The following is a 23,379-nucleotide window of genomic DNA, read 5'->3' as shown; positions in this document are numbered from 1 at the left end:
TTATACATCGATTGGTTCGTGCCTGGATATGCCTCGTTCTTAATGCAAGTTTGGTCAAAGGAGATCTATGGCCCATTTCAAGGCCAAGGTAAGTGACAACACAGTTTGTACTGAAACCCAACCTCATGTTCCAAGACACTTAGCAACACATACTTAATAGCATCACATGTTTCACCAGCAAAACTGACTCCAACTCAACACAAAATGTCCTGGGTGGGAATGAAAGCACCCAAGTCTACCCACTTGGTCAGAAGCTCCCCAGGAGAAACATTTTGCAGAACACTAGGAATCTAGGGATTCTCCCCATTTATCTGTCAGGACAAAAGGTGGCAAGGCCAAATGATTCCCAGAACTGCTTCAGAATCTCAGGAGAGAATGTCTTCTTTCTGCTGAATTTGTTCTTTCATGAGACTACTGAGTCTCACCTATTAAAATAATCATCTTGTGGGAGGGAGGGAGATGCAAGAGGGAAGAGATGTGGGGACATATGTATATGTATAACTTATTCACTTTGTTATAAAGCAGAAGCTAACACACCATTGTAAAGCAATTATACTCCAATAAAGATGTTAAAAATAATAATAATAAAAATAATCATCTTGGAGACTAAGAGATCTTGACATCCAAAAATCAGTGCCCAGAATCATCCCTTCTCTTTCTCCATCGGAGAATATACAGCTAAAATTTGTCAAGATCCTCTCAGAGATCATATATTTCTATCTACACTTAAAGCAGACTAACTATACCTAAGAACATACCTTAAACACCATGCTATTTTTCACTGACAGACCCCATGGGCATCCATAGATGAATCATCACTCTGGCGGAGAAACTAACATTGACCATGCAAATGAGTCAGTCATAAAATTAGACGGAGAGCAACACAAGGGTCTAGAACCTTGCTACTCAAAGTGTGGTCCATGGCTTTGCCATCATTTGGGAGCTTGTTAGAAAGGTAGAATTTCAGGCACATCTCACGCCTCAATTAGCATTTTAACAAGATCCCCAGAGGATTCTCAGCACTTCAGGGCTTGAGAAGCATGTATCTAGAACTTAGCAACCCTTCCTAAAACCCAACCAGCATGTCTGTGTCTTGGAAGTTAACACATGTATTTTCACATCTTTTTTCCTTTAGTAAATGTATAGTTATATGAGGTTAACATACCACGCATGCTTTAAATGGTGGCAGATATGACTGATGCTTGAAAACATTTACATGTTGCTGTACAAGGACATTTCTGAAACAGACTGAGTGTCACCCATACCGCCCTAGATATGCTCTGCTTCTTCAGGGGTCCATTTTTAATAGATAATTACTGACAACAATTTCCAAGATTGGAAAAGGAAAACAGAGAGAAAGGAAGGAGGAAGGTGACATCATTCCAAAACAGCACAAAGCTCCTATTTACCAGTTTTCTACCTGTAGAACTTTTGGCAAAGGATGCATCATTTTGTATGTACTTCACTTAACCTGCAGTGGTTTAAGCTTATGAGTCCATTTGGGAAGCCAAACTAGGCTCAAAGGGTACCGTTGCTTCAACCAGTGAACGCAGGTGGCTCAGTCCTAATTCTTCTCTAATAAAAACAAGAACTTCTAGAGTACAGAGACCTGGGGACCCAAAGTCTCACCTGCTCTTCACCTCTGGGAAAACAATGATACTCTGTTTCTTCTCCACCTAAGACTTTTTTACCCTCTCCCAATACTCATGTCATTATTGAGGTACAAGAAAGACAAGACAGACCCACCTGGAATCTCCGCATGTCACGTGGGTTTCCCGCATTCTTTAGGCAATTTTGGTTACACTTGAGGAAAAATTTCAAGAAGAACCTGTGAAGAAAAAAATTATCACGGTTAGCATTTCAGTCCTGACACAGAAGGGAAAAAAGTAGTAAGTCACTTCTGGGTCATGCATTCTATTCTCTGCACGTTTCCTGAAATATTCAGAATGATGTTAGAGCCAGTATTTTGTTTAAAGCTTTAGCCTTTGTTTTGAATCCAAGCTGGACCTTCTTTATGAAGAGAATGCTCTCTGTGCTGCCAACAGATGTCACTAAAGAATTAAGCCCCAAGGAAGTATTTTCACTCATAAAGAGGGTAAGTCTTCCCCATAATTTAAGGCAGGGTCCAACTGGAGATAACTGCCTGAGAATTACTCAGAGTCCCCAACAACAACATGTAATTTAAGCCCCGTAAATTCACAGATGATGAACCAGCAAGATACACGCTAGATGAATGTAAGGAGTTGGTAAACACTTTTTATCTTAGCATCTCCAAATAAAATATTCTAATTAGGAGTACTTATGAGAAGTAGGTAAGATTCACATACTGACTGAAGTCCTTTGGCTTCTTGAACGTATCCCATATGTTTTCCTTACATGCATGCTATAGACAAAAGCTATTTGTGATGGAAGAAGGAACGTCCTGCCTCACTGCCACCTTGATCTCTGAATTGATTCTAGAGTGAGATCCATGGGTTTTACTGGCTAGGGTGACCAAAGGTCCCAATTTGCCAGGAATAATTCTAGTTTACACCAGTTGTATTAGTGTAAGTGTGAACAGTACCCACTTTAACTTTCAAAAGTGTCCTGGTCTGGGTGATAAACTAGATGAGTTATTTCTATATTTCTTAGCTGGCAGTTGTTAAAGTTCATCACGGAAAGGCAGCCAGGATCCAAAGTGTCCAGTTAGGGCATTCTTGTTGGCCACCTACAATTAAACCTCTCCACCCCACTATGTTTGGGGAAAGAAGCATTTTAAAAGCTGCCAAAAGTTCTTCATTCCTTTTTACTTTTAGTGCTGTGAATTTCAGGCCCAAATATTTTCCCAAAATATTACACGGCATTAAAATGTTGATTAGTTAAATTCTCATAGGAATTTTCTTGTCTTCACCTTTTCTCCACTTCAAGTCTACACTGGAGTAAAATCCCTACTTCAATACACATAATTTGTGAAGAACTATCACTCCAGGATGCCTCAGTCCGGACTTAGCTCTGAGTACAAAGCCTATCAACCAAATAACACCTCTGTAATGACAGCATAGCACAAAGATGCATCAAATTCAGCCAACTTCTGAAAACCAAACTGAGACATATCCCAGCAGAATCTCTCTCCTCCATGGTCTCTTAGAATCTGCCAAGAGGGAAGTATAGCGTGGGAATAACTCTTTGAAGAGAGACAATGACTTTGTCAACCCAAAAATAACATTTTAAAATGTAAACATCTTCCTGAAATGGCTCTTTCAACATCATGCAACATTCAACTGCTCATCAGTAAAAGCCGGCTTCTGAACAATCCTTCATCCCTACTTCCAGGTTCTCTCCACAGAGGCTAAAGTTTATCAACATTTTGAACAAGACAAATGACTCTCATGAAACACTGCTGAAACCCAACTGTGTAAAATGAAATCCAGCTCAAAGAGCAACACTGTCATTCCCTAGCCCAACTGGCCAATGCTGACTCCTGACTTCAGTAGTAGTCTGGGGGGAAGGAAAGGAGTTTGAGAGAGTGGTCACAATCCTAAGTGCCTTTGCACTGTCCCTTTCCTCTGAACTCTCAGAGGCAAATGCTGGGTAGTTCTAGTGATCACACACTGCTGTCAGACTCTGTTTAATGTGGTGGAGGTTGGGACAGTGAGTCTGCCATCTTGCTGGGGTTCAAGCCTACATCCAAAGACACCTGAAATGTGAAAACTGGCTGCTTCTTCCAAACATAGCTCGTTGGAAGGGAATATTTAAAAGCCACCCAAACCCCAGGACAGGGCTGATTATCACTAAGTTGACGGTAAAAGTCAGCTTGGTATGACAGAAAAGCCACAACCCTTAGAAATACCCAGAATGGGATTCCCATCCAAACTCTGACATGTACTGCTGTGTGACTTTGATAAATAGCTGAACTTCTCTGCACCACACTTTCCTTATCTATAAATTGGGTATAATACTAGTCCCTACCATATAAGGCAAGTGTGAACATTAACTGCAATGATGCATAGTGTCTGGAACACAGTAAGCATGGTGATGGTGGCAGTAATAATAATCATGTCTTTCGTGTATTAGGTGCTTACTTCGTGCTCAGAACGCTAAGAACTTCAAATGCATTTTCCCAACTCGAGCCTCCTAAATAAACTCTAATATGAATCCCATTTTATTGATGAGGAAACTGAGGTTTGGAGAAGTTAAGTTGCCCAAAGGTTATTAAATGTGAATCAACTCAAATTTGCACAGAGCCTGTGCTTTTAACCATTATGCTATAGTAGTTTTAATAATAATAGAAGTAGTGCAGTATTGATATTAATACTAATTGTACCATTGACAGCAACTGTACTATAATGGCAATTGCACAAATAAGTGTAATCATAAGACTAATTATTAGTACAATTACTTCCACTCTGTCAACATGAATATTGTGGAGGGAGACGTCGCTGCCTTTCTCCATCCAGTGGGCACCCGGCTCCCATTCCCAGGTCCCCAGGGTTGATAATATTTGCTGCCTGTGTGTGTTTAAGCCATTTGAGCCCAGACTCGACAGCCAGATTCAGGTTGTGTTAGAAGGAGCTGTCAGCACACCCTCTGACATCTTCAAGTCAGACAACTGCTAGCCACCGTGAGGGGGTCCATCTGGTGCCAAAATGGATTTTGAAAGACCGGCAAACAGGACACTAGCTCTGCCAGAGAGAAAGAGAATCAAGGGAGCAGGGGATCTTCTGTCTCAGCGATGAGCCGGGGCGAGGCACCTGTCACCAGCCCATCGTTAGCACAAAAGCTATGCCGGGCACACACCAGATCCCCATTACCCTAAGCAGCCCTGTCACTTGGCACGCTGGCAGAATCTCCTGCCCGCCCTCTCAACAGCAGATCACTAGCTGAAATTGAAGGCTTGACCATCTGTCGTGGGGAAGAGACGGCATCAACTGGTGCCTGGGGCCTCGCACAAGCCCTTATGTGGAAAAGACACTCTGAAGGGCCAGTTCTTTTGGAGAAAGGCAGCCCTACCCCAGGGGGAGCATCAGGAACTCTTTCAAAGTTTTTCCCCAAGTAGATGCCAAATGTCTGACCCTTTCGGATCACACTTCCTTAAAGGAACTGAGAGGAGTTAGAAGCAGGAGTTAAAAATATCCCCACCGAGACACGAAGTTAGACATGGTACACAAACTTGGGGGATGATTTATCAGGCTGTTTTTAAGGCATTTGTAAACCTGGGGGACACGTGCACTTCTGCTGGCCTATGGAGAAGATCTCAGATTCCAAGGGGGTGCTTTGAACAAAGCGGAGGTTAGTGTAACTCAAAACCTCACTTTTGTCTAACAAATTACCACATTTTGAGTGTCGGGTGTGTTTGATAACGTTGTTGGAGGAAAGAGTGTGCAGCCTTACCCCAACCGTGGGAAACTGACCTAAAGCAGGACAAAGCCCGTATTGACCCTTTAGCGTTCCAAAGAGTTCCATAAACTACAGGAAACAGCCCAACCAGGACCAAACTCCAGGGTTTTTTTTTTTTTTTTTGGTAGGGGGGAGGAGTGGCGAGAAACCTGACACCTTTCCGTTAACTTTCCATACGAATAATATCTTGTGTTCATACAGTGTTATATTATCCAAAGCACTTATATACCCAGAATCTCACTAAATACTCACAAAAGTCCTACAAATTAGGCAGGCCAGGAATGATCAACCCATATGAATGGTAAAAAAAAAAACTAAGACTCAACAAAATTAAGATATTTATCTACAGTCAAAACTAAACTACTACACTATATTAGCCCAAAGGACTCATCATGGTATGAATTTTCTCCGTGATTTACAGGACTTTGTAAGTGACCTAAATCAACACTGAGTCTACCTTCCTCGTCGTGCATATGGGGAAATTGAGAGATCAGAAGACACGACAATACTCACACAGTTATAATCATTGTGAGAGATAAAACTATAATCCACATGTCCTGACTTCTAGTTGCATGATTTTTCCAATACAGTGTTAGCTTTTCAAAAGCCAACCCAATAAAAGCTCAACACCGGAGCTACTGCACTACTTAGTCTACTACCTCAATTAGGAAAGTGACAGTCATAAAACCAAAAGTGACATCCTATTGAAAGTTGTGTTTAGGTTCACCAATGAGGCTAATATAGGACATCACCCATCACTGAACATTAACTGAACCGACCACACACATTTGTAGAACATAACTGTTTATTCAGTGATTTCCTTGTATCACATTTTACCAACCAATAGATATTCAGTATTAGGAGTAGCTTTCATGTGACAAGCACAGTGCTGGATACCAAAGGTACCACTAGGCTCCTCCAAAAGGAAAGTTGATGAAATTAGCCAACAGGATATGACCCATCCATACGAGGACATAAAATAACAAAAAATTATCTCTGTATACACAGCACATGGCACAAGACTCAGAACCAATGGGTTTTCAGTAAATATTTGTACAACTAAACAGAATCCAGGACCTCCTAAGGGTAGAAATGGGAACATTCTAAAATGAAGACAGCAGTAGAGTATACTGGACAGGAGCCTGGGTTAAAGATAAGACAAGCCTGGGTAAATTTCTACAATTCCCTGAACCTCAGTGGCTTCAAAAAAACATGGGACTAACAGTACCTCCCCCCTAGCAACATGGTGTGGCTTTTATCATAATTCTAGCTTTACTCTTTAATTAACTGTGTGATTTTAGAAAAGTTACTTAACCTCTCTGTGCCTCAATTTTCTCACCTGTAAAATGGGGACGATAAAAGAAACTACTTCAGAGGGTTATTGAGAATTAAATGAGTAATATATGTGGAGTGTTTAAATAGTACCTGGCACAGAAGAAGAGATAATTATTTTCATTATCATTTGTCCCTGGCCACTGCTCACTGACTAACACTCAGAGATATTGAGATTTTTCAGGTACAGAAAGTATTTCTCTCTCTTTGAATGCTAAGGTTAAGAAAAGAAGCCAAGATCTATGTAACTGATGAGAACTATAGGTTTCAATGAGTGACCTACAAAAAGAAATAAAAAAGAAACCGAAGAGAGATAATAATGACTACAGCAGCTCTACCCAAAGGCCAAGACATAAAGGAGAGAGGTAGTTGCTTAAATCACAGAGGACTCCAGCTAGTCACAACTGAAGGGCATACACAGTAAAACCGTCCATTAGGCAACAGCTTATACATCACTAATTATTATGCAAAGTGTTGCAATAGATCTGGGCTGAGCAGGTTGAGTTTTCACCTCCCCCACCCAAATTCTGAAAAATCATGTCTGGATGTTTTCAGCCGCTCTCATAATGTCCAGGCTGGAAAGGAAAAGCATCAAGGCACACCTAAACTGAGACATAAAAGCCCCATTTGCAGTCTTAAGCCTCCCTGAAAGTTCCTCTGACTTATGCCCACAGATGGTTATGTGGCAGACGATCCTTCTCAAAGACATTCAAGACACGGAGACTCACGCTGGCCCAGGGAAGGAAACAGCTGTGTGGAAACAACTGTGGGGTCCCTTCTGTGTGAAATTCAAGCTGTTCCCACACACACTCACTGGAGGGTAGAGAGAGAAATGCCTCATGATTCAAAGGGCCACTTTGGAGGAGTCCCTGTCATAGACTGAGCCACCCTCTTTGCCTTGACGACGAAGCTCAGAACTGCCTGCTCCAGGACCAGATCTACTGCCCAGATGTAACCAAGGAAGACTTTCCAGGAGTACAAGGATTCTCTCAAATTAAAAATATTTAACCAGAAAGCACCTATCCCTATCCAGACCGCCCGAGATGCCAGAGACTGTTTCAGAAATGCCATCACTACTCCATGGGAGCCCTCCATGAAGAGGTAAACATGAGTCTATGGCCACTGCCATGAAAAATAGATCTCCCTTCAAAACAGGGGATGAAAACAGCTAGAAAAAGAAAACTTTATTTTCAATGTCAACATTTTTGGGTTCCTAGTCCACAGGAAAAGTTGTAGAGTACAGTTCATGCATGTGAAAATATGATACCCCTAAGTCTGCCAAAATCCTAGGGATGCCACCAGGGCAGGCTAAGGAGGCTGAACCTCTGTGAGGGCAAAGGTTTCTCACTGCCTGGCTGACCTCCTCTCCTTTCCTGATATTCACGTACGCTGCTGAGAGAGGACCTGCCTTGACTCAACACCCCCCCACCCCGTTCTGTCTGAGAGATGAGGAAGGCAGGAAGAGGAGAACTAGGATCACAGAGAGGCTTCTACGCAGATGAGGCACATTCTCTCCTCCCTTCCCGCAGTGGGAGGTGGAATGATACCAAGCTGTGGCTCTATCTTGGGGATCCCAGAGGGAGAGCATGTGCTGCCCCTATTCTTGGCCACTGACTTCAAGGAGTTTACCTTTTCCCCTGGCCAAGGTCCCTCGGATCTTAGACATTTCTGGAAAGTGTTCTCAGCCTGAAGGGACGAACATGATCAACTTGAAAAGCATCCATGACCTCAGAGCTCAAGCTGGGTCATAATGGAAGGACATAATTAGTGGCAAGGATTTACCAAAAAGAAAGAAAAAGGTGTTTGGGATATAGCATAGCAGCAGAAGAAAGAATTTAAAAATAGTTTTCAGTAAAAGGACCCACAACTAACAGGTCTCATGGAGCTAAAAGTCAAATCTGAAAGGTGGGAAAAAAGCACCAGGAAAGTGAGAGGGGAGGACAGAATAACCGGTGGCCGATGGGGAAAGAATAAATCACGGTTCTTTAGAAATGACATGGAGAAGGGAAGCCAGAGCAAGGGTGCTGTAGCTTACACCAACTGCTACAAGGTTAGACTGGAAATTAAATGAGAAAGCATCACACATCCAAAGAACTGTAGAACTTGGTGTGGCAGAGCAGGCATTCATCTTCAGGGATACTCTTTTATGAAGATTACTCAAATGCCAAGTGTTTCTTGCTTAAATGTATTAAGGTAGAAACCCTGGCCCTGGGCAGACATTTTGAGTCACACTAGTCGTTTGATTTGCAGCAGGAATGAGGCAGATAACAAAACCAAGTATTGTCCATCGACGGAGGAATGCATAAAGAAGATATGGTACATATATACAATGGAATATTACTCGGCCATAAAAAAGAACGAAATAATGTCATTTGCAGTGACATGGATGGACCTAAAGATTGTCATACTGAGTCAAGTAAGTCAGACAGAGAAAGACAAATATCATATAATATCGCTTATATGTGGAATCTAAAACAATGGTACAAATGAACTTATTTACAAAACAGAAATAGAGTCACAGTTGTAGAAAACAAACTTATGGTTACCAAGGGAGGAAGGGGGGAGGGGTACACTGGGAGATTGGGATTGACATATACACACTACTGTATATAAAATAGATAACTAATAAGGCCCTACTGTATAGCACAGGGAACTCTACTCAATATTCTGTAAATGACCTATATGGGAAAAGAATCAAAAAAAGAGTGGATATATGTATATATATAACTGATTCACTTTGCTGTACAGCAGAAACTAACACAACATTGTAAATCAAGTATACCAATAAAAATTAATTAAAAAACAAAACAAAACAAAAAACAAACCCAAGTATTTGTCCTTCTTGGGGCTGGGCATAGACTGAGAATGTATTTGTCTTAAACTGTTTCCATTACAAGGATCATGATCTGCAATGAATCACATGGCACAGAGTTCCTGCAGACCCAGGGATAGGATCTGAGACAGGCATTTCTGGGTCACTGGTGCAAATCCTTCCCCAGGCTGGAAAAGATGCAAATGCAGTGGCAACTTTGTTTCAATAACAATGGCCCATCCCACAAAGCCCGGCCTAAAAGGTGAAGTAGGAGGAGCCTCAACACCTCAACTTAGCAGGTGCTAGAGCAGACACATGAGTGTACCCTGTACAAGACACTGTTCTGAGTGCTTTACATGTATTAATCCATTTACTCTTCACAACAACCCTATGAAGTATTATCTCAATTCTCATTTTATAGATAACACTACTGAGGGGTCATGAGATTTGTCCAAGGTTTCCTATCAAGTAAGTGGTAGAGCTGGGATTTGAATGTAGGCAGTTTGGCTCCAAAACCCACATCCATGAAACTACATTCCTTTGTATGTTATATATATGATAGTTATCATGGGAGTACAGATCATTGACTATATCTAGCTATTCTCTTATCAGCATCATCAAATTCATTCAAGATTAGAGCTGAAGTCACCATACAAATTTCTGGTATTGCCACTAGAATATTCCCAGTTATAAATGTTAATGTGTTTCAATTTTGCTTATGAACACCCTCGCCTATTTCAAATGCATTTTAACCACAATTAATGACCAGTGGGTCTGGTAATAGAGTCAAACCAAGTTCAGAGAATGATGGCCAAAGCAAAATCAGTGTAACCTGGGTCTCTTGGGAGGAGTCAGTGAACATCACCTTAAGGGTGTAGTTATACTATCTGTGGTTACCAGTTCCACAAGTCACTATCTTTGAATGTCTTTCTTGCAGACAGAAAGCCACAGGTTGAAAATAAAAGGCTTTTAGTACCCCTCTGTTTAATACCTATGTGTATAAAATTTTAAAGCAGACTCATTTAGAATCTGATGTTACAATTTCACTTTTCCTCCTAAAGACTCTCAGAGTTTCGATATTAATTTCCCCTGTGGAGGTGACTGACACCAGAGAAAGATCAAGAAGTTCAAATCCACAGTAACTGAAACATGAGGGTTTTTTTGAACACCCAAGTCACTATTGTTTTTCAAAACCACTTAAAAATAGAATTTCCAGGGGAGAAAAAATGGACTCTGCAGGTGATAGGGTTTTTGAGTAATTACCAAGAAAGGTTGAATACTCATAAAGTATTAATCTGTTGTTAGTGTTCCGGCCATGGCTGGATCAGGGGATTGGTCAAAGTCCCTAATAATGTCAAGATTTTACCTTTCCAGGCACATTGGTCCCCTACTCTTTACCTTCCTGCATTCTTCGCTTCAGTCACGTCGAGATACACCCTGCGCCCTGAACATGAAGTTTCCTTCCTGCCTTCCCCAAAGGCTGGATTCCTGGGTCTGAAATGCCTTCCCCAACCCCACACCATCTCACCCTCCCATAATCCGACTTATCTTCCAGGTGCAGTTTAAATGCACTGAGCCCAAGAACCTCAGCTAGAATTAATCATTTCCTCCTCCACTCTGCTACAGCTCTGGTCACACTCGGTCTTCACATTCTGTACTCCAGTCACTTGAGTAATCATCTGCCCGCTCCATAGCACTGCAGACACCTTTAGAGTGCCTCTGTCTTCCCCACAGCACCAGGTACAGCTGTATTTGGAAAACAGTAAGTAAATATCCGACTTGATTGACCGTTAGTATTAATGGCAGTTAACTTTAAATTACAGCACAAAGATGACATCTTTCTTTTTTCCACTTTTTTCTCGGTTTTCTGAATTTCTTCTGAATAGGCATTACTTTAAGAAAAGACAAACAACTTAATTTTTGTAAAAATTGAAGTGAATATCATTCAGAATAGAACCTAGGGAATGATGCCCCCATTTTGCAATGGATAAATTAGGAACTAAAAATGATGAGTGTCTTTGCCAAAGTCTTTATGCTCTAAGATATGCCAGTTAATTCAAATGGGAACACCTAAGAGCAGTCCATCTCATACTCTGTAAAATGTAGATAATTTATTAGTTTCTCATATGCATAATTCATAAAAGAGTATCAACTGGGCAGATTCCACACCATTGGTATCCTCAATTTCCTACTTTAAAATTCCTCAACATAAAAGTTTAAAATATTTTATTTAAGTTAAACTTGCCATTTGTATTAAAGCATTTAAGCATAACCCAAAGGGACAAAATGTCATGTAACTAATAGTATGAAATGGATCACCTCTCTTCAAAATTCTACATACCCTTCTGACGACTTCATTGAAACCCAGTGGTTAAAGCTCTTGGTGATTTGCTATTTCTTGGTTCAGCCTATTTCTTTAAGTTATCCATTAAATTATTCAGTCCCTCCTTCATTAAGTATTAACTAAGCACCTACTACATGCCAAGCTCAAGCACAGAAGACAACTTCACCCCTGCCCTTATAGAAGCTCATCAAAGTGCAGGCCACCTATGTCAGAATTATCTGGGAAACTTGCCCTGGTGGGAGTAAGCTAGGGGATAAGATACTCAGATAATTCGGATGTACACTGAATGTTGAGCCTTGATATCTAATTTATTTTTTAAAGTCAAAAGTCATGTCAATACCATGTGACAAATGCAAAGTTATACACCAGAAATAGTGAACTGCACAGAAGGGATGGACATCTAATCATGTGTCATTGAAACCAGGTGTAAAAACTTATGTCAAATCACCTCTGAGTAAAAAGAAAAATTAAATTCATTCACCCACCCCACCTCCTGTCCAATATAAGCCACAGAGAAAGAAAGGAGTTCCTGGTTGCCAGGGAAAGCTGATACTTGACAAATTTTTGCTTCAAGGAAAAGAAATAAGCTCATTTTTCTACCAAAAAGAAAGAAAAGATAAAGGCATCAGCTGAAGAAGCTGTTCCCCAAGAGAGAAGCAAGAAGTCTTGCTAGGATGAAAATTATTTCGAAGCCTATTTAAACCATCAACATCCCTTTTTTAAAAATCTCACTCCCCTTGTCTGTTCACTTTTCTGGACACATCCTTCCTCGTCCCAATCTCAGCATCATTCTGTGTTGCCTCCCATCCTCCAGACTCACACACCACTGGGGATAATGAATTTAATTTGAGCAATGGCTTTCACTGAAAAAAATCACTGCATTCCAACATGTCACACAAGTGAAGTTCAGACAAAAACAAGTGACTCCTTAATTTGGATTTAAAGCTCAGGATCAGTCTCCAAATAAAAATGACCAGTGGGCATCATGCCCACAGAGCACTGACAATAATCTCATGAGCTCCAAATTATTCCAGTTTATATTATGGGCGATCCAATAAGTCTGTGTGTTCTAGTTCATAAAAATATAAGAAGAAATTTATCATTTTAAAATTGTAATGCAAAATAGACTCTGACATGTTATTAAGCACTATTTCTCATGATATCATAAGGATGCTGATGGAATATGAAGCTAAAGCAATATTGTAGATGAACAATGACATAATTGAGACTTTCTGAGGGTGCTTTGCAGCTCACAGGTCACACTCCCTTGCCCTCCCCTCCCAACAAGTCACTCTTAAACAGCTTCAGTTTAAACCAGAAACACTGGAAACAAAACTCCAAAGAAGCTTTTATCACAAAAATTGGTTGATCATTTAGTAAAATGGGACAAGAACTTAGAAATTATCTAGTCCAGATATTCTTAATCTAGAGTCAATGGATGGTCTACATACGGCTCTTGAATGCCTGAATGTTGTATCCAAAGTTTTATCCATACTTTTTTTCTGTAGAATGGGTCCAGATTGTGGAAGGAATCAGTGAGTTGATTGCCCAGAATCCATTTTCCCCTATTTTTGATAACAGTCCTCCATGCTGCTTTTGAAAAACTTCCTTGTTCTCACCCAAGAGTCCTTGTATTTCATCATTATGAAGTCATTCCACACCTGGGCCACAGCAGTGCCTGTAATCCAGGCCTGACCAGTCATGGCATCACTCCCCCAACTATATGACTGCTTTAGAGATGAGCATGTGATCCAAGTCAAGCCAATCAGGCCCAATCCAAGCTAGCTGGAGGACTTTTGCCCGAGTGGCTCAAAACAGAGATGGGCTCCATTCTTCTTAGAGTTGAACCTAGAAAAATGTGAGGCTGTGTGTGCTGGAAAATTCTATTCTTCGAGATGAAACCATAATAGAATAAAATCCACTAGTATCCCACCTAATAGAGATCACAGGACAAGGAAACTCTGCTAGGTGGGGAGGAGAGAATATAGAGGAGTTCACATCATCCGATGCCCTCCAGGAAAGGAGGAGGAAAGTGGAGATGGAGATGTTAACAGAATGATGAAGCTGAGAAGGTAGCAAAAGGAAGGATCCCCCAAAAAAGTGTATGTGAAAGACAGAGAATATTCTACTCTATTGAGCCCTGGTAACTTTCAGGCTGTACAATCTCAATATGCTATGGCCCCCTCTCAACTCTCTGTCCAGATAGATAGATAGATAGTTAGATAGATAGATAGACAGATAGACAGATAGATAGATCTCTCCAGGTAGGTAACTACAATGAGTGAACTAGGCTACATGTAACACCTCAGACAGTACCAGGAACTGTAGTAACTGAAGAGAGGATGTCTGGTCCACGTGGGGCAGCCTCACTCTTCTCCAGCTAACTGACTCCACGGGGGAACTTGGGGACAGTGTTGCCAGAGTTTCGCATTTCGAGAGAAGCTGGAAATACATATTAGGTGTGAAGTCTGCCAATCTTCCAGACAATATAAGGGCCAGATATAACAGATCTGGGAGTGGAGTCCCAGTTTGCATCTCTTGCTCTAAAGTGTAACAACCAAATTAGCAGCAGGTCATTTGTCTGTGAGGCTAGGGCAGGGCTTCTTTGGGCCCATTTTTTAATTTAAAAAAGTAATTAAAAATAAGGAGCCCTGTGGTTCCACTAAATGGGACTCCTCTCATAATAAAAAAAAAAAAAAAAGTAGTTTTTGCGTTTGAGGTAATGGCATGTTTTGTTTTGTTATTTTTGAGAATCCTTGTCACCTGAAATCCAGATGTACTCAAGCTTGATTTTCCCCCAGACTTTTGGCAGCTGACATGTTGGGTGATGGGAAAAGTTAGGAAAAACATCTGCACCCAGAAGCACATTTACCAGCATGAGGCTGCCCATAGACATGAATACAGACACAGGGAAAACCGTCCACGCCCACCTGTTCAGAGCTGGATTTCTTAGGGCACTTAATTCAATCAGAAGCAGTAAGTTTTATTAGCATTTCACAACCAATTAACCATGCAGGAAACAAAACACCTGACTCGGTGCCTTCCTCCTGGCGTCTGAAGAGTCTCTGGCCTGGAAAGTCAGCAATTTGGAACAATGTCTATGGAAGAAGATATTACCAACCCGGTACAAGCAAGTTTTCTCCCTTCTTACATTTAATGGGAGGACACATGAGTCTGGGCGGCCTCACTAGCATGGGAATCACTCGTGATTTCACCTAGATCCCCCATTTCACTCAGCAGGTGCCAGGCACTGGGCATTTACAGGGATCATTCCAATGAATCCTGACACTCCCAGACAGTTATGTCTTATTAATGGCCCCATTTCACAGGTGGATATACTGAGGCCATAGAGGTTGGTAAAAGAGCACAACATCTCATCCAGGCTGTAAGTAGCAGAACCAGGACCTGAGGCCAGGTTATAGTTCATAAGAGAGAGCAAGACTATAGTGTAGGGCTCACTGCCTACCCTTGGACCAAGTTAAAAGTGAAACTATATGATAAGAGTGGGCTTCTGTTATTTCCAGGGATAAATATCCTTAGATGAAAAACAGGTATTCAAACTTGTGCTAAGGTCTACTAGCAATAAATCTTTGCTAAATTAATAATAAAAATAATGGTATACTTTTTAAACTATGCTTCACTTGAAAAATCATCAATTTTCTAACTTTTCTTGAATTGCTCTTCAAAAAAACTCTTGAAAGATGTGTTAGGGGATGGGTAGATTTGCCCCCATTTGATGGATTAGTCTATTGAGGCTCAAAGAGGTTAAGTGGTATGGCCAAAGTCACTCAGTTGCTTAGTGGCAGCCTCTATTTCGACTCCAGCCTTGGGGTCTTCCTTTTACTTCCACAAACATGCCAAGATCTTCCTCACTCTGGGCCCTGGAATGACCTGGCCCAGTTCTTTCTCATCCTTTAGATCTCCCTTAGACATCGCCTCCCCAGGGATGACTTTCCTGCATCCTACCTCTGTGGTTCCCTTCAGTCCCCATCACTGTCTTTTTTACCCAGAGCTTAGGATAGGGCTTGACATCGGGCACTAAAATATTTGGGAAATGAATGAACAAGTAAGTGAATGAATAAATGCCTGGGGGAATTCCCAATTTTCTGATTCTCCTAATTTTTAATAGGGATAGATTGGGAGTTTGGGACTGATATGTACACACTACTATATTTAAAGCAGATAACCAACAAGGACCTACTGTACAGCACAGGGAATTCTACTCAATATTCTGTAATAACCTAAATGGGAAAAGAATTTGAAAAAGAATAGATATATGTATATGTATAACTGAATCACTTTGTTGTATGTCTGAAACTAACACCACATTGTTAATCAACTATACTCCAATACAAAGTAAAAATTAAAAAAAAAAATAGTGACTAAACAAAGGATTTTCTCCCCATCACTTCCAGTTAGAACCCCTTGGAGGGTGACAGACAAAACTGAATCCTGCCCCAGAGATATTTAAGGGTCATCTGCTGAAAGGACACCATGGTGTGGCCCACCCCACCCCAAAATGCACACACTTGATCTTAAATGTCTTTCCCAGTTGACTCAAGGCTAGCTTCTTAATTCTGGTGGGAAGACCCACACAACATGGTGGAGATAAGAAAAATGGTGATAAATGAACAGTTTTCCTTACTAATGGAAAGCACAGCATCCTCAGAGTTAAGCAGAGAAGTTGCAGGTGGGTGAGAAAGGCTACAGTTGAGGTCCCTAATCCTCCCTGAGTTTTCATCTCCTTCTGGGGTGCTCCTCAGATGGCTACCATGTGTAACAAAGAGGCCCCTAACTGAAACCTGACAATCCCCCCACCCCAACTCAGTCTAGGAGCTGTGGAGGGCAGTGGGTCTGCTTGAACCCCATATGTGTTCTCTCCCAACCAAACAGTCCACTTCCAGAACATTTCTCTGAACCCATAGAGAGTTTTGAGTTTTCTTTTTTTAAAAAAAGATGGCTCTTCCCTTACAAAGATAGTGATGATGATAAGTTGTTCTCAAAGGGAACAGTCTGGGAAAATATGGGATTTCCTGTATTCTTCCTTGAATTACAGGATCAAGTGTGCATGCACTCTCTACTGCGATGATTCTTAACCATGCCTCAGAATACCAATTTCCTTCTGATAATGGTTGATTTTTTTTTTAAGGGAAAGAGTGCTCCAAAGTAGCCTAACTTAATATTTTACCAAATGTTGGGCTTTAGAAAAATAGTAGTGGGTAAAAGCATAGCTGATACTTATTGAGTACTTACTATGTGCCAGATACTGTGCTTAGTACATACTTTATTTATTTTAAAATTTGATTGAAGTATAGTTGAATTTACAACATGTTAATTTCTGCTGTACAGCAAAGTGATTCAGTTATATATATATATATATATATATATATATATATATATATATGTATGTATTCTTTTCATGCTCTTTTCCATTATGGCTTATCACAGGATATTGAATATAGTTGCCTGTGCTATACAAGAGGACCTTATTGTTTATCCATCCGATATATAATAGTTGGCATTTGCTAATCCCACACTCCCAATCCTTCCCTCCCCCTTGGCAACCACAAGTCTGTTCGCTATGTCTGTGAGTCTGTTTCTACTTTGCAGATAAGTTCATTTGTGTCATATTTTAGATTCCACATGTAAGTGATATCATATGGTATTTGTCTTTCTCTTTCTGACTTACTTCACTTTAGTATGATAATCTTTAGGTCCATCCATGTTGCTGCAAATGGCATAATTTCATTCTTTTTTATGGCTGAGTAATATTCCATTGTACATATATACCCCATCTTCTTTATCCATTCATCTGTTGATGGACATTTAAGTTGTTTCCATGTCTTGGCTATTGTGAATAGTGCTGCTATGAACATAGGGGAGTACACACTTTATTTTAATCCTCACAGCAACCTGACACTCCTCCATCCACCCACTCACCCTCCATCCTTGCCCCAACTCTCCAGGGAAGAAAACAGCTGAATGACAAAGAGATTAACTTGTCTACCAACAGACAGCTCCTGGCAAGTATAGACAAGATTTGAACACAGGGGCTCACTAGGCAGCCTGTGCTCTAAGAGCTGGAACAGAGATCTCCAGGCACATAGTTTCTCTGCGCTCCTGGAGGACACAGCAGTCAACATGCACTGACAGCTACTGTATTTCTCTCTGTCCATAGACACTATGTGCTAAAATATGTGCAAATGCCTATCTGTTTTTGAAAATTTTTAAGCTTCCTTCTGCTGTTGAAGCATCCCCTCTCCTTTGCGATCTGGACCAAACTTACCCCTGTAATCTTCTTCCTCCGATTTTGCACCTTCAAGCTTATGTGGACCACTTCTCCTTCCATTCGTCACTCTCTCTGCTTTGCTAACTCTGCACCTTTGCACGTGCTATGGCTCCTCCTAGCACACTTCCTCTTTCCCTCTCCCATCCTTTCTCACCTGAGCAACTAGTCATCATCAGTCAAGACCAAGTTCAAACATTACATGTATTAGGGCACTGCCCTGACCCTCCCAAAGCAATATCCCCAAACTCTCTCCTTTGTGCTCCTACCATAATTATAATGTTGCAAACAATCAAGTTTCATTTCTCTGCTGCCCTAACACAAGTTCCCACTCATTCACCATGACATCAATTTTTATAAGGTTCAAGTCTTGAAGACTGAAATTTCACCAACATCCTAAGTATAATCTTTTTGGTGCTGTTAATCATTGAACTAGAATCCTGCACTGGGCTATTTATACTCTGAATTGCTCACATTTCTTCCCTTAGGAACTAAACATAAAAGCAAGTACAGTGCTTTGTGTCTCAAGTAAGACAGTTCATTCACCAACAGTCTCGGGTCGGTGTTGGGTAGTGGTTTTCTATACTAAACACAGAGAGTGAAGAAAAAAATCCATTTAACTCTGATTTCTTGCTTTTTGCTAGAAAGCTTTATAAGTCGCTGCTTGGTCTCACCTAGTAGAAGGGTCACTGCTTTAGCTGGGATTGTGACAAGGCTCTCCAGAATTAGAGTACTTTATTATCATGTTAGTACTGGAAAAAGTCACATAATTAACAGAATTTATCCTCATTTACTCCTTAAAACACTAATATTCAATCTCTCTGGCTCTGTTTAATTACTTTCCTTAACACAACTTCTTTTTCCAAGTTGACCTTTCCTGGGCTTATCTACAGAAATGTGTTAAAACTTTCCCTCTGCTCCATTTAAACCGCTAGACTTCATTCATTTGAATAAGCATAAAAGGTGCACCAGGGTCTGTCATAGTTCACACGATGCCTTTGAATTAGCAGCCATAACGGTGTCATACTTGTGTGGAGATCCTATGTTCAGAGTAAGTGATGACAGCCACCAGAATTACTGTTAATTGTAATATGACACTCGCATTATACTCAGTGCTTTCTAGTGGTAAACTAGCATTAGTTCAGGTGCCTAAGAAATTCAGAAGCTGAGACACCACAATTCTTTAAAGAGAACAGCAGACCTGCCTGTCACATGCTGCCTTCTTCAAGACCTGTTGGCTCAAGAGAATGAAGAGGATGGGAGGAAAACACACAACACACACACACACACACACACACACACACACACACATCAACATAAAGTCACCATTAGATAACAAAGTCATTATCAAACAACAAATCTGCAAGACACTGAGCTTGCTCTTTCTCTCTCCTGATTTTGTTCTTTTATGCAGCAAAGTAGTAGAGAAATCAAGGTTTAAATGACATTTAGTAGAGGCTGAACTCCTGCTCCCTTTTTTCTGAAACACAGATAAAAAATTGTGCCTCTGTATTTCATATTGAGATGGTCTACAGCCTTGTCAGGAAGATGGGGGCTCAGAGGGAAGGAGAGGATCTTTGCCTTGAACAGACCTTTCGGTGTTACAGTAGTTGGTTCACTTCTAATGGAAGGTAACCCCTTCCTGATGAGGTCAGAGTGGGGCTGGGTAAGTGATGGGAGACAATGGATAAAATGGACAGTTGTCCTGGTTCCTTGGACAGTGAGTTCCAGACATAGAGAATACAGACAGACTTCTGCCTGGGACACGTCGGTAACTTGGGACGTCCATAGCAATCATCTTCCCTCTTGTTTGTTCATCAAGGGAAGAATCAGCCCCAATTCATTTTCCCTACAAGACACCCATCGTGGTTGGAATGTGAAGAAATAGCAGATGAGAGGTCTTCCTCATCTGCCTTCCATTTTAGCCAAGTGACACGCGGAAACCATAGTAGTCTTTATCCCAAAGTAGAATAACCTTGTGAACCCACAAACATGATAGACCATGTTCGCTGGGAAATAAAAGAGTACTCTCCAACCTCCAAGCTTTAGCTCCGTTGTTCCTCTGATCTGTAATGTCTTTCTCTCCCTCTTCAAGTCCCACCATCTTTCCAGGTCTTGTTAAGATTCTTCCCCTTCCAATAAGACTGCCCAGATTCTCCCAATTTGGAGTTAATGTCTCACTTCACCATACACCTAAGGCATCCAACATCTGTAAGTGTCTTTCTCAGGGCTCTTCCCAAGGTCATTTTATATATAGGTTATCTATGCATGAATCTGATTGGTTCACTTGGCTGTGAACATCCAGGAGGGTTATGAGTGTTGAGACTTTGCCTAACCTCAGTGACCACGTTTGGGGCCATGCCTGGCTGAAACGAATTCAGCCAAAGTTGCCCTTCACTTAACCTTTGGTCAAGCATCTCAACATTCCCGGAAAGGTTGTTATTTCCCACCTGCAAGCCTCTGCACATACTGTTCCCATTGCATGGAATTCTGTCTACTGAAAGGAAATCAAATCCATCCTTCAAGGCCAATGCCAAAGACTCCTTAATCACATTGGCCCAAATAGCACTAAGTTACCACAGCCTTTGTTTATACAACACTGGTCCCTTAGCTTACCTGCATTTACATTTCTTATCTACCCAACTAGATCATAAGCATCTAAGTAGAGAGATCATGTTTTATACAATCCCTTATCCTCCATAGTGCTCAGTAGAATCTTGTTTGTGCATCACAAACATCCACTGTACAGTGAGTGAACAGACATTGATTGAATATTTACTTCAGGATCTCCATAGAAATAATACAAGTATTGATAAATAAACTACTACAGTACTGGCAATAATACTTCTACTTCTGCTACTACCATGATAATACCGTGATTACTATTATCTGTGTTCTTATTAGAATTACTATTATTTGAGCGCTTACTATGTGGAAGGTAATTTGCTGAGCACGTTACTAATATTATCTCATTTAATTCCCACAACAACCCTAAGGTAGCAACTATTAAGGTAGATGGTATTAATAGTCCATTCGTCTGAGGTCACAAATATAGTAAGTGAGAGAGCCTGGGTTCAAATCCAGGTCTGGCTAAGGTCAAAAATCATGTTCTTGCTTACTTCACAATTTGTATCCAGCTTATCACTATTTGGAGCGTACTCAGGATGCTTGTGAAGGGTACTTTTACTCTGCCTGCCTACTCACCCTGGCTCTCAGGTATAGGAATGAGGGTTTGGAGTATAAAAGTGGTCCCATTCAGAGTTTGGAGACAAGGTGCCATCATGTGGAAGGTGGTATCCTCTGGCAATGGACTTGGGCAGCATCTTTGCATGGTTCTCTTTGGTGCAACTGTGTGCTTTTCGGTTTTTAGAAGGACAAGGAAGCCCTCTCAGCCTCTTGACTCCCTCACTGCCATACTTTCCTCAGTCCACGTGGTCAACTTGAACTTTAAAAGGGCTATTGCTTAATGCTTTGCAAGACAGACGTGTGACATTTATGACCGCTCAGACTCACCTGTTACTGCTCCCCTTCAGCCCTAACCCATGGAGCATCTTCCGTCTCAGGGAATAAACACCTTGCCCTCAGAACTCTGGCACTGCCATCATTACATCTACCTCCAACGCCCCGCACACAGGCAAACTCGGGGCCTCTCACCCTCAGCTGTTCCACCATGTCAGTATCACAGGCAGCGGGACACGCATTCCAGAGCCGGGTGGATTAACCTCCAAGATGACATTCAGTTTTAGCTTTAGCCTCCCTAAATCCTCAACAAAAACTTTAACAGCCAGCTCTGATTTAGGACCTTAACTGTAAATCTCCTCTCTTCTCATGCACTCACTAAAGGGATGAGTAGAATCAACTCAGACCTTTTCTAGTCACTTGTCTCTTATGTTTCCTGGAGGATTCAAGGTAGCAGGTAAGAACTTTCATCATCGTGAACCTCAGTTAAAGGCAAGCCAAAAAAGAAACAAGAAAAAAAGAAACTGGAGGGTGGGGAGAAACATTATTAATGCCTTCTTTTACAAGGTAAGCACAGAATATGAAACATGGGTGGGATTTTCTGAAAATATGTGAAGCAACATCATTCATTTACAGAAAGCAAGCCAACCTGCTGGAATGTTAAAAACAGCAGTAACCGAATTTAGAGTCAATTCTTAGAGCCTTGTTGATTGGTGACTGAGCCCTGGCGTGAGAACAGATCTCCTTTTCACTCAAGTGAGGATCTGCGGGGGTATTTTCAAAAGTAAATAAATGGCCACAAAGAACAAAAAAGATCAGTAAAAAATTGAGTCTCTCAAGAACATCCCTGACAAAATAAACCCCATGTTTATGTATACTCCCTCAATTGGCCTGAGTCAGAAATCTCCTCTGCAACTTAAAACCAACTGCACAGGAGTGGGGAGAAATGTCTGGAATTAGCTTAGTCAAATGCTGCCTTAAATAAATGCTGCTCTGGTGCTTAACAAGATGCTAGGGCCAAAGCAGTTTTAGTTTGACCTTAGAAATTCCCACTGTCTTGCCATCATGCATCGCACTATCTTTTTTTTGTTGTTTTGGTTTATGGCATCTGAAATGTAGATTCCTCTTAAAAATTCCAGTTTAATATATTTTAAAATAGTATCTAGCTTTTTCCTGATGATAAAAATTAAGTTATTGCTAAGAAAAAAAGTTTAAATACTCAAAATAATAAATTAAAACCACCTCTATCTCATCTTCTCCCAATCTTTTCATGTATATACAACTTTTACAATGCTATATAGATTTTACATCCTTTTCTGGTGTCAAATAATCTTCAAAATGTGATTGTTTTCACTCTATAATATTTCATCATATATAGTAGATATTCAACAAGTCTCCTATTATTTGATTACTTTCAAGTTTTTGTTATTATAAATATACTTTGGTAAACATCCTTGTACATAAAATTTTGCCCACATATTTGGATATTTGCTTATAGTTTCCTAGGACAAGAACTGCCAAGTCAAAGTGGCATATTGTTTGAAAGCAAGTATAAAGTGGTTTCATTTGGCAACATTGACATGAGTCAAGGTAAATCTAGATTCAGCCAAACCAGGTTGGAGAAACTCTAAACAGTGGCCCTTGCTGTGCCCAGTGGTCCAGAAGTCTCCAGGCATCCATGTTCATAACAAACTAACTAACTAAACACAGTGAATATACTGCATATCCACAGGTCCAACCCGTTTCACCTGCAGTCATAGAACGTGTGGA

At 40.8% G+C, this 23,379-nt stretch overlaps 1 protein-coding gene across 11 annotated transcripts in view; it reads right to left on the bottom strand.

The window, feature by feature from the left end:
* The window catches only part of EBF1 (EBF transcription factor 1), a gene marked incomplete at both ends in the record, with an annotated part of 393,806 nt that overhangs the window by 140,071 nt on the left and 230,356 nt on the right, over positions 1–23,379 (bottom strand). For all 11 annotated transcript variants that reach the window (XM_079701898.1, XM_079701899.1, XM_079701894.1 and 8 more), the window contains one exon: positions 1,747–1,828. In XM_079701898.1, coding sequence (XP_079558024.1) covers positions 1,747–1,828 — 82 coding nt within the window. The remainder of the gene's footprint in view (positions 1–1,746; positions 1,829–23,379) is intronic.

The sequence above is a fragment of the Hyperoodon ampullatus genome (assembly GCF_949752795.1).
Source record: "Hyperoodon ampullatus genome assembly, chromosome: 4".
Lineage (NCBI taxonomy): Eukaryota > Metazoa > Chordata > Mammalia > Artiodactyla > Ziphiidae > Hyperoodon > Hyperoodon ampullatus.
Note: the sequence above shows the minus strand (reverse complement) of the source record. Positions and strands in the feature narration are given on the sequence as shown.